At 44.2% G+C, this 12,452-nt stretch overlaps 1 protein-coding gene across 18 annotated transcripts in view; it reads left to right on the forward strand.

Annotated features, from left to right (window-relative positions):
* PCED1B (PC-esterase domain containing 1B) overlaps positions 1 to 12,452 on the forward strand; it is a 34,467-nt gene that overhangs the window by 10,862 nt on the left and 11,153 nt on the right. For 3 of the 18 annotated variants that reach the window (XR_011496845.1, XR_011496841.1, XR_011496848.1), the window contains exon 1: positions 4,153 to 4,289. The exons of 9 other annotated variants lie outside the window; for them this stretch is intronic. Coding sequence is in view for 4 of the 9 variants with exons in the window: in XM_044756150.2 (XP_044612085.2) it covers positions 4,128 to 4,289; positions 10,788 to 12,128 (1,503 nt within the window). In the remaining 5 variants the exon portion in view is untranslated. 6 more of the 18 variants (XR_011496839.1, XR_011496846.1, XM_070494157.1 and 3 more) reach the window with 4 other exon arrangements.

A 12,452-nucleotide genomic window follows, 5' to 3' on the forward strand; every position in this document is an offset into this window, starting at 1 on the left:
CTCTGCTTTTTATAAAATGGATGAGCTGGGGCAGCTGACTCAATATTCAAACTTAATTTTCGAACGCGTAAAATGAAGAAAAATAAAGTACCAATTTCACAGGGTTCTCAAGAGGAATAAATAGATAAGTGATAAAACACTTAACATACTGTTGGAATGGGTACTAAATAATGTACTAAATGACAAATTAGTGTTACTAAATAAGTGAAATACTTCATTTAACTGGAAAACTCCCTTAAGGACTAAATGCCATCCCCCAAATATGCTGAGGTGGCTCAGAATAACAATTAACAATTGTAGAGTTGACAGAGCATTTCATTTGATTTCCACAGTTAACCCCAAGGTGGGGAGGGCAGAGCTGTTGGCTTATTTTTGTGACTGAGGAATAAGGGTGAAGCTGAGAATTCTGCTGAGCGTGGCGGTGGGAAGAGAAGCTCATAGGCCCAGACTTAGAGCTGCAGAGAGGAAAGCATGACTTGGGAAAGTTAGAAGTTATTTCGTGTGTTCATTTCTCCAGCATAGATTCTTGTTTTCTCAGCTTCCTCACCTCCGGGACCTTGGCCATAGGCCTTGAAACTGGGGAAATCCTCGGTCCCTCTGCCAACAGGCACAGCAGTGGGAACGCAGGTCTTCCAGATCCATCTAGGCAATGGTGTGGGTAGGGAGCAAGGAAGACAGAGACTGGCTCTTAGAACCCCATTTTTAATTCAAAAACTTTTTTCCCATGTAGAAACACTATTGCACTTAGCATTCAGATACTACACTGGTAATAATAATAATAACAATGATAAAATAATATCCATTTTTGAGGTCAGCTGGGTGGCACAGCAGTTAAGTTCGTGAGCTCTGCTTCAGTGGTCTGGGGTTTGCCAGTTCGATTCCTGGGCGTGGACATAACCCACGGCTTATCAAGCCACACTGTGGCAGGTGTCCCACATATAAAATAGAGGAAGATGGGCATAGATGTTAGCTCAGGGCCTATCTTCTTTAGCAAAAAGAGGAGGATTGACAGCAGATGTTAGCTCAGAGCTAGTCTTCCTCAAAAAAAAAAAAAGATCCATTTTCAAAGCTCTTTTGTGTAATCTCCTAAGAGGAGCATAAAGGCGATTTCTACCATTTAAAGGATGAAAACGGAAGTGGAAGTGGCAGAAACCCCAGCCTGCTGACTCGGCCTAACAGTCAGGTCACTGGTTAAATGGGCTTTTATGGCCATTCCCGGAGACAATTTTCAGAATTCAACCTGTTCATCAGTTGAAAGCAACTTAGTCATCCTTAGCTCCCCAGCGCCCTTCCTTATTCAACCATTGGTTAGAATCTAGAGTAGTCAGCATAAGGATAAAAAGTTTTGAAACACAAATGTAGCTTTAGCGTGGCACTGTTTTCTGTTGACTCATTAAGAGCAATAGCTAACTATCAGAGGGATGAAAATGGAGCTAAGCTGACTTCACACCTGCTGTTTTCTCATGGAAAAATTAAAAGCTGTGCACAAAACATTGCTTTGTTACGTTTTTCAACAGAGAATAAAAAGGAAAACTACATGCAAATATTTTTTTTCTGGATAGGACGATTTTTTCCTCTTACTTTCAACAAATATTTATAGCTGAGGTTAAAAGCTCAGGCTCTGGAGCCGTATTTCTTCCTAAAGAAACAAGACAAAACCTTAAGCTTATCTAATTGATTGCAAGATTCACTGTCAATAACAGACCGGTTCTGCCTTCCACCCGCTGAACAACCTTGGGCGATTTATGTAACCTCTCCAAGCCTCAGTTTATTCATCCATAAAATGGAGATGATAATAGTTCCTATCTCACTAGGTTGTGAGAATAGGCCTGGCACAGAGTAAATGCTCAATGGATGCTAACTATAACGCATAAGGCATTGAGCCGGGAGGGGTACAAAGAAAGGTGAGCCCCACCTCTGCCATCAGGAGGTAGGATGGAAGGAGGCAGAAAGGCACACGGCAGTTAATTATAATACAAAACCCAACCAACTGCTAGGGGCGTCCGTCAGAGGAAGGAGATTCTTCTGCCTGAGAAAATAGGGAAGGCTCTCAGACAGAATTGCCTTTTGAACAGGATCTTAAAGAAGGAACAGAATTTCAGTAGAGGCAGGCCTTAGGGAACCTTCAAGGCTGAGTCACAGAGCAAACTTGAAGAGGTGAGAAAAAGCCCTCTGGGTACACACAGGCTCTTATTACTCATCCACAGGCTTTCGGGAGATGCACAGAAGGAAGGATCATATCCTAGGTTAAAAAATAAAGCTTATAAATGCAAAACATTGGAGTGATGCCAGCATATCAAATCAAAGTGAAGATATGAAATTTAAAAAGGTAGATAATAGGGGCTGGCTTGGTGAGGTAGGGGTTAAGTTCACGCACTCTGCTTCAGCAGCCCAGGGTTCACGGGCTGGGATCCCTGGCATGGACCCACACACCACTTGTCAAGCTACGCTGTGGTGGCATCCCACATACAAAATAGAGGAAGATGGGCACAGATGTTAGTTCAGGGAAAATCTTCCTCATGCAAAAAAAAAGTAGGTAAAATTTTATGTGAGAAAACACATATAAAATAAAAACTATACTGTTTCAGAAAGTGTTTCAATCAAAGTAAGACACACTTTCTTAAGGGTGAAGAGAAATTTTTATGGAAAGTAAAAAAGTTAACCACAAAATCTAAAACAGAGCTGAAACTGGTCACTGTGCTCAGCTTCCCAAAATGTATTGCAACATCCTCCTCCCCAAAATATATTCTCAAGAATTATCTAATTTTTTCATTGCCAAGAAATAGTTGAGCTATTCTATAATGAGACTATTACACAAGGATTTTGATGTTTTAGGAATAGTGGAAACAGCCATGGTCACGAAAAATAAAAATGCCTTGATCTGAGCACTGCAGAAGTAGTTTATTCCCACCTGGTTATCCTCAGCCAACGTTTCAAGCAGAAATTATAAAGCAGCTCTCTGAAAATGCAGTGAGAATATGCTGCCATCATCCCCATGGATGGTCAATATTTATTTAGAGAGACTGTTCAAAGGTCATAAGAGAATTATCTTAGGAATTCAGTCACCGTTTGATGGGAAGATAAATAGGCGTCTAGAGAATTTGGAAATGATAAGAGGCCCACACAGACTAAATTACTCCGTGCCCCTCCCCCACCCTTGGAACTTTATTCTACACACCTGAATATGTCTGGAACTCAGGAGACAAGTTGGGGCTAGCTAAATTGATCCAGCACTTAAAAACGTCGCAGACCTCATGCTGATGACTTTCCATATGTTCATTTAACCCTCACTTCTTAAGAAATCCATAGTATTATTTCCGTTTTGTTGATGAGGATTCTGAAGTGCAGAGAGATTACTTAATCTTCCCTGAGTCTCGGAGGCTAGTAAGTGGTGGAGCAGGATGCAAACCCAGGGCGCTGACTCCGGGGCCCACCCTCTCAGCCACTGGGCTTTATTGCCTCAATTCGGAGTCATCTGCATACAAATGGTAATTGATAAGGAGCCGTAGAATTTGTTTCCATCCAAACTGGGACATTTTTAGGGGGTAGAGGCACTATTAATAATTATCCTGGGAAAACAGGGGTAAATCACAACAGTTAGGGGCAAAAGGGACATATGATCACCTTATTGACTGGTGCCAGGAGTGGATGAATTTACCAAGGGAAAGAATGTTGAAGAAAAGAAGAAAGGAGCCGATTAGTGGGCCTTGAGAAAGACCAACATTTGGGGAATTGCCAGAGAAAGAGAAAGTCACAAAGGATATTGGGGGAGGTGAGACAGGAGGCAAGGGTGTCAGACGCTGGGGCATTTTTTCAGAGAGGAGTAATCTACGGTCCCCTAGTCCCAAGAAGCTGGGAATCGGCGGAGGCGATAAGGACTGAGAAGTGGCCACTGAAAGGAGCAACAAGGAAATCACTGGTGATTTACTGACAAACATTTCTTCGGTTTGCTGGAGTTGGAAGCCAAATTAAAGTAAAAGGAGGAGTGAGTGGGAGGTAAGGACTCAGACACAGCCAGTGCAAACAACTCTTTTTACAAAGTGGCCTTGAAGGGGAGGCAAAAGATACCACTGTCCTGGAGGTGGAGTCAAAGAAGTTTCCTTTCTTTTTTAAAGCAAGAAACTAGAATGCCTTTAATGCTTAAAGGAAGGGGCCAGCCAAAGGAGAGTGAAGAAAAAGTAGAATGCATAATTATCCCCTCCCGGGGGCCCTCCTGGAGCAAAATTCCTGAGGAGGTAGGAGGACAGGACGGGCCACCTGAGCTGACGATTACTTTTACGTCTGAGGAGGTACAGTTCTGCCCCAGCGGGAGGGAGGCAAGGGGACTGTGGGCTTGAAAGTCGGAGGGAGGGAACCAGAGCTAGGTGCTGTCTGCAGGCTCCTGTTTTCTCTAGAGTCTCAGAGGGGAGGGGTTGCCGTGCCTGAGTTTAAAGGGGTCTCAAGCACGGCAGGCACCGTGCTAGGCCCTCGATAGACATTGACATGATCTCTTCATTTTCACTATTGCTCAGCGAGGTAGGTGAGATTGCCCTTGTTTGACACCAGAGGAAACTACAGCTCAGAACCGTGGGCAGCGAGCCCAGGAGCACACAGCTGTTCGGGGCCAGAGTCCACGTCTGACTTCATCATCTGGAAGTGAAAGTCAGGTCACTGCCTTCCGGGATCTCTCATTCAAGTCAGAGGAGTAATCGGTAGGAAGTTAGCAAATGTAGTTTAAACAAGGTTCGAGACCATAATGTGGAAGTCGAAATCATATTTTTGTTTATATGAATTGCTCTGATTTTATACTTTAGAAGATCCTTTTGTAAAATAGATGTTTTTTTAAAATAATAAGGCTATTAGAGTAAAGGCTTCATAGTTTGGCTTTTGTTTTTATAGAATTAGTATCTGCATATCAGGTGTTACGAACCCCCACTTCATTCACAGAGGATGTCCCCTGAATTTCTTTCTATAATCCATTTCTTTCTATAATCCATAGGAAATTTTTATATTAGACTACTACTATAGGAAAAATATGCTTCAAGGATTTTTAAACTTGGTAATTTTCAGATTCGTAAAGTGTGTGAAATTCTTCCATTGATATTTTATTGCAAAAGAATCACAAATTTAAGACTGTGGCCCGGTAGAGAAGGTAAGATACAAACTGAACATGTCTGCAGTGATTCCTGCCTCCATGAGGAAGACTTGTGCTTACGTGGAGCCCAGCGTGAAGATCACAATCCAAGTTTCAATGTTCCGTTTACGTCACATGTATCAGCGCTGTTAGACGTGGTGAGTCAGGACTAACCAAAATAGCCAAGTTAGAAACACGGACCCCGGGGTAGCATTGGGTGATGCAGGGATGGGGTAGAGGAATCAGTGTTTTTTGGGGGATGTGAGTCAAATTTGCAGAATGACAACCGTCACACAATGAAAAGATCAAAGCAATTCATATAAACAAAAATATGATTTCAATCATGCATTGCCTATGACAAGCTTCCACATTATGGTCTTGAACCATTGTTTAAACTACCTTTGCTAAGGAAATAGATAGAGAGAGGTGTTCTAAATTTTTCTTGAATTAATTAATGGGCTGCAGAGCTGAGGCCTGTTTTAGAGGTGAGGTTATTGGGGGTAAGGATGAGAACCAGTCTTTCCAATGACTCTTTCGGAAATAATTTTTCTGTTGCATTATTTACCATAGTATCTCACAGTACTTCTGTGTACTTTTAAAAATTTACTCCTAAAACGACTTTTAAAAATAGAAGGCCTGCATTATTTTCCCCATTTTCATATTATACAGAGGAAGGGATGCTGACTGGTAACCCCAAATCAAATGATGAATCTTTTGAGAAGCCCAATCCCCAGGCCATTCCTTAAGGTTTCCCAAAGAGAAGTTGGAATTGTTTGCATTTATTTTTTCTTTGAAAACTTTATATGGCACGCAATTTAATTTTTGAGAATTTTAAATTCCACTGAGAAAGCTAAGCAAATAGATAAGTTGTAGAGGTGAGTTCATGAAAAATAATTATTTTCCTATTTCTACCATTTATTCCCTTAAAATTTAAGGGGATCTTGGAAAGTTCAAAACACTGATTTCATCACCAAAAATGCAGTTAGAAGGAAATGAAATATTTATATTCCCAGTATCATGTTGCATTAAGATGGTTAATCATATGCAAGAAACTTCTAAACTAGTTACCTAAACTAGTTACAAATACTTCCTTCAACTAATCAAAACAACACCCTAATTGTTGGTGATTACTTTTGTGATTTAAGACCTCTCTGCAGGGTCTCTGGAGCAACCAGCCTATTTCTGCGTCACTCTTCCTGTAACTAAAGATCAATAAGAAAAGAAAAAATTTAACAATTTCTGCAACACTTTGATTAATGAAAAATACATGCTGTATGTTTGGTTTGCGATAGTTATAAAGCAAAAGTCAATGATTTATAAATCACGGCTTATGAAGCTATTAAAAAATTAATTATCCCCAAACAGAGAAATCTAAGCAAGATACTCAAAAGCAATTTATTATAGTAGTAGCCATTATTAATGCATATTGCTGTCAGAGCTTTAGCCAAAGCCCAAGTTTTACTTTGCAAACAGGAAAGCATGGAACTACTTATCATTACGATTTGAGGAATAAATCATGAAACTCTTTTTTAAAACCAGTTTACATTTGGAATCACAGATTGCAATGATCATCGTATACCTCCTCCCTCCCGCATGACTCTCCCAAATGGCTTTGGTGCCTCATTTATGTACATGGATTCTAGTTGCCAGTGCCTTTGATATTTACATGTCCATTTCCTTACCCCTCCTCTTGAGAAATGAGACTGCCTTGTTATACACTCCTTGCATCTAGCATAATATCTGGTTCTCAATGATCCTTACTGAATGAATGAATGAATGGATGCATGAATCCATCTGTAAAATAGCTGCCAAAACCAGTAAGTGAGTTTAGCACATTTGAAGCCAAGAAAGAAGCCCCAGCTAAAAAGACTGATCTGCCTGTTTTCAAATCCCTTTTTTGTTTCATTTTTATAGATACAAAGAGCTTTGAAAATGAAACTTACCAACTTTTTTTTTTTTACGTCAGAGAAGATTTAGCTCTCTGAATTATTCTTCATTCAACTCCCCTAAAAAAAAGTCCCTTTGTTTTTGTTGGGTTTAGTTTTTAATGCTTGACATCTTAATTTAAACGATCATTTCCCACAATGACAGTCCTGAGGATCTGATTTGTTAATCCTGCTACAGTTGCGATGCTCTTTATCGAGAATTTCATGAATTTCCTTTCAGTTTCAGCTTCTAACTGGAATTCTTCCCAGTCATTTCGCTCTCCCTTCTTTCCCGAAGTCTTATCTGCATGTTCCACTGCAGAAGAACAATAAGAAATTCTTAGGTGGACACTTCTGCCCCGTTTTGGCTTCGAGTCTCAGAGCAGCCTCTGTGTGGGTTAAGTTCACTGGTCAGGATACACGGCAGCCAGAATTCCTCAAACACGGTCAAACCTGGGAGTTTGTAGAATTTTGTTTTGGTTTATCCTAAAATCCAGGTCTTTTAATGTTTTCATGTCTCTTGCTTGAGATTAAAGTATGGGATGAGTATACACTGTCGCTCACAGCCCTCCCCCCACTGAGTCCACATGGACCACCTCCCCTGGGCAGGCAGAGTAGATGGTTGCTTGCCTCTGATAGCAGCTGGGTTAGTTAGGCAGAGGTCATTCAAAGTGACAATATGATTTCTTTTCTATGATATGGCTTCCCTGATATCAACCCTGTGTTGAGCCAGTATCACTTCTGCATAAAGGCACATTGAATGTCCCCAACTGTCTCCTATCTTGTCCCCAAATATCTCCCTCACATGAGCCACAATTCTGGATTGAGACTGGCCTGCAGGCGGTTCTGCTCTGAAGGATGCCTCCTACAGAGATGGATTTTGGCGGCCGTGGTTTTAAATCTTACCTCCATCACGTCACCATCCATCCCTATACAATGGGAATAATAAGAATTATCTCATAAATAGGATAACGTTTGTAAACCACCTGGCATCCAGTAGCTGTTCAATAAACGTTAATTTTGTTTTATTCAATATCTTTCACTTGCATCATCTCATTTGATCTTCACAGAACCCTGCTAGACAGGCAGCACAAATATTGTAACCCCTCTTTTACAGATGACTAACCTGGTGTTCTGAAACTTGCTCAGTCGTAGTAGTAACTCCTATCTGTGCCAACTACTTGTCAGGCATTGTCCTCACATCACCTCTATGAAGTAGGTACTAAAAGTCCCATTTTGCAGATGGGGAAAATGAAGGCAGAGAAAGGCTGAATAACTTGCCCAAGGACAAAGAGCTAGCAAATAGAAGAGTTTGGATTCAAACCCAGATAGCGTGCCTCCAAAAGCAGTGCTCTTCACCAGTACACTCAAGTGCCTCCATTTCCCTCAGCTTTTAAGTGGTGGATTTGCCTCACATGTGTGAGTCCAGGTGGAAGGCACTTCGCACCCAGAGAAGGAATGCATCAGGCCGGGGAAACCAAGTCCCGCTGAAGGAGACAGCACTAGGTTATCAGATCTACCTACTTCAGGGAGAGACTAATGGAAGCGGATGATGTTCAGTACCCTGGGGGACGAGGGACAGAATACGAGCAGAGTGCCAGCCCAGAGGGGGCACACAGAGCACGGGAGCCCTGGAAACACCCTGGGAAAAGGTGTCCCCCTTCACTTGGCACTTTGGAGCCTCGGTTCTGGGGTAGAGGATTACTGTTGACATCGCCCCCTGGAAGTCGGCAGCACCTGTTCACGCTATCTTCCTATGCTTAGCTCTCTACTTTGTATTACACTCATCAACGCATACTTCTGATCTGCTCCTGAGGGCGAGACCAGGTTTTACTCATTTTTATATCCCCCAAGTGGAGCATCCAGTAGGTGCTTAATAAGTGTGAGTTGGATGAATAAATGTAGACAAATGAACATGCTAAGCCCCGAAGGGATTTGGAGCTTACTTAAACTATGTTTTCTTTTGTTGCACCACAATGAGCTACATCCTGTTTTTAAGCTTTTTTTTCTGATAGCAAAAACAGGCGAATGAAGGTTCTTTGGGGGAAAACAGGCCAGTATTTTCAACTGTTCTTTTAGGGTAATTCTTTTCCCTTCTACCCGTTTTCATGTGTTTATTTTTGTACTTGTACCCATTTAAAGCCACAAACAGTATAGTTTTTAAAAATGGAACGTGTAATTTAATAATAGCTATCCCCCCACACCTATTAAAATGTTTACTAATGCATAAAGCCTACAGATATCAAGCCACAGTGGATTCTAATGGCTTCTGTGTAAGTGGAGGAAGTGGCTGCCAGGTTCGTCCCCATCTGAGATTAGTTGGGTATTGAAGTGTGTTTCTACCTTATTCCTTAGTGGCTGTGGTTGTAAATAGCAGATTGAAATAAACTCCATCTGAAGTTTTGACGATGAGTGTCACAACTTTGAACATTTTATTCAATGTGCCTGGGAGGGAAAAACTTTTCTTCTCCTCTCTTAGGTTCTGTGTCTGGGGCCATGTGAATAAAACTAACAAAAGACAGATTAATAGGAGAAAAGGCACACAATTTTCATTAATATTTACATGCCTGAGAGTTCACAGAAAACAAATGACACTCAAAGAAGCAGTTAGACTCAGTGGGTTTTATACCATTTTAACAAAGGACAAAGGGTAGGAGCTTCAAGGGGTGATAAATTGTGGGGAAGTGACTAGGAAATATACGGGGCAACCAATGGAAAATAAGGGCTGTTTTTATTTTAGTACGGTCTGTTTATGCAGACTCACCTCAGTGTTGACAACTCCTTGTCTTCTTTGACTCCTCTCTCCCTGGTGGGGGAAGGAGTATCTTCCTCAAAGAGAAACTCAGGCTCTGCTTTCAGGTACACAGGGGAGAGCAGAGAACTCTTTATCTATTCATTCTCAGTGGCCTTCAGCTCAAAATAATCCTTATGCCAAAGTGGTATATTTTTGGGTGGCATATTCTGATCTCCTTCAAATGGGAAACAAATGTAAATTTGAGAATGTGAATTATGTACTTTTTACAAGTCCTATTGATAAGAAACAGCTGCTTCCTCGTTAAAGAAATCTGTTTTTTAATGTTTTCTGACCTGGTACGCGTACTCTTCCATTATGTAATTCCATTTCATTTAATTCTTTTAAAGTTATCAAAAGTAATATGACTATATAAAGTATATTTACAAAAAAGGAGGGGACACAAGTCATCCATAATCCTACTGTCCTTCTAAAAGCTTTGTTTTTGCATATCTTGCAGCGTTATCCATGCATCTCTCTTTTATATAGTTTCAGGGATATGGGGCACACCTGTGGTATGTAACGTCTTCAGCTTCACATGATATCACATTCTCCATGTTCTTGCTTACTCACAGTCTTCATTATTTAGCAGCTGCAAAGTTCGCCTAACCATTCTCCAGGCGTCAGGAGTCTGGACTGCCCCCAGGCCAGTGGTGGGACAGGTTGCACCTCTAGCCCAAGGAGGGCAGGGCAGAGTTGGCCCCTTCTGGCCAAGTGGAACCTGGGCCTGCTAGAGGAGCCGCAAGCGGTTCAGAGGTCAAGTCTCATGCTTGACCTCCTGCTAAACTGAGGTCAGGCCAGGACTTGTAGCTCCAGGCTCCCTTCTTCCCAGGCTTAAGGTGGTGCAGCCCCGCCCTGTGGGCGGCCCAGGCCAAAGCTCCATTTCCTTCCTGAGCCCTCCCCACGCCAGGCCTGCCCCGGGTGGATGCCCTCCAGCCCCTCTCTCCTTCTGTCCTAGCAATCCACGGACCCACCGCGTGCAAAGAAAAGGGCTAGGCCGCACGTCCTGGGCGTCATGGTCCACCTGCGGGCTTCCGAAGTGCGGCAGCTGCTCCACAACAAGTTCGTGGTCATCCTGGGGGACTCTGTCCACAGGGCCGTGTACAAGGACCTGGTGCTCCTGCTGCAGAAGGACTGCCTGCTCACGCCCAGCCAGCTCAAGGCCAAGGGGGAGGAGAGCTTCGAACAGGACATTCTCTTGGAGGGAGGCCAGCTGGGCCCCATGCACAACGGCATCGAGTACCGCGAGGTCCGCCAGTTCTGCTCCGGCCACCATCTGGTGCGCTTCTACTTCCTCACGCGCGTGTACTCCGACTACCTCAAGGCCATCTTGCAACAGCTGCAGTCGGGCGAGCACTTCCCAGACGTGATCATCATGAACTCCTGCCTCTGGGACATCTCCAGGTACGGTGAGCACTCGTGGTCGAGCTACCTGGAGAACCTGACGAGGCTGTTTGGGCACCTGGACCAGATGCTGCCCGAGTCGTGCCTCATGGTGTGGAACACAGCCATGCCGCTTGGCGACAAACTCTCCGCCGGCTTTCTCCCGCCCGAGCCCCAACCCTGGACCAACGCCCTGAAATTCAGGGTGGTCGAAGCCAATTTCTATAGCTCCGTGGAGGCCAAGAACCACGGCTTCGACGTGCTGGACTTGCATTTCCACTTCCGCCGTGCGCAGCAGCATCACCTGCAGCGAGACGGGGTGCACTGGGACGAGTATGCGCACCGACAGCTCTCCCAGCTGCTGCTGGCCCACGTGGCCGACGCCTGGGGGGTGGAGCTGCCCCAACGCGACCCAGTGGGCAGGTGGATCAAGGACGGCCCTGCAAGAGGAGAGCGTGGCCAGGGAGCTGAGAGGCAGCCCCTGGCCCGCAGAGGTCAACGGACCTTATCTCTGCCTGGACCCTTGCCTCCTCGCACGTGCTACCCCCTGCTCCCGCTCCCATCTCCTCGCCCACCCCTGCTCCCACTCCTGCCCCGACAGCCTCCTCCCATCCGCTTTCACCAACCCATGCCCCAGTTTCTCCTCTGTCCCCAAGATGCCTGTTTGTCCTCAGACCGTCCGGATCAATTCTCCTTAAGCCATTTCCATTCAGATGTCCCCTTCGAAACTGACTTTATGTTAGGTCCCCAGCCACCTGTGCCGCCTTTCCCCACACCCCGTTATCATCGGCAGCGGGCCCCTGTGGTTCATAGGGGGTTTCCCCAGTATTCGCCCCGTGGCCCGTATGGGCCCTGGAGGCAGCCCAGACCTTTCAGGAGAAGGGCCCCAGGCCACCCAAAGCCAAGGTTTCAATAGACTGACTTGGGCCTTTTTCCTCCTCACACTCACGCACTGGATGGATCATCTGACTTCCCCTAAGCAGACCGCCCTTGTTAACTGAAGCCTTTGGTCTAAGCCTTTGCTTGGACTCCTTGTTGTGCATTGCTGTTATCCATGATGGCAGGAAGAGCAGCCTGACCCATTGTTGTTGGCTTATGTCCTCTTCCTCTGCTCTCTGGGGCTTAGCAAGCATTATTCCTGCCTCCCCACTCCCTAATCTCTTTGTCTTTTTGTAAACATAAAACTGAAAGAAAGCAATTGTTTCTCAAAAGCAGTTGTGTGTGTTTCCATATTGGTGCC

The sequence above is a fragment of the Equus asinus genome, chromosome 22, assembly GCF_041296235.1.
Source record: "Equus asinus isolate D_3611 breed Donkey chromosome 22, EquAss-T2T_v2, whole genome shotgun sequence".
NCBI classification, from domain to species: Eukaryota; Metazoa; Chordata; class Mammalia; order Perissodactyla; family Equidae; genus Equus; species Equus asinus.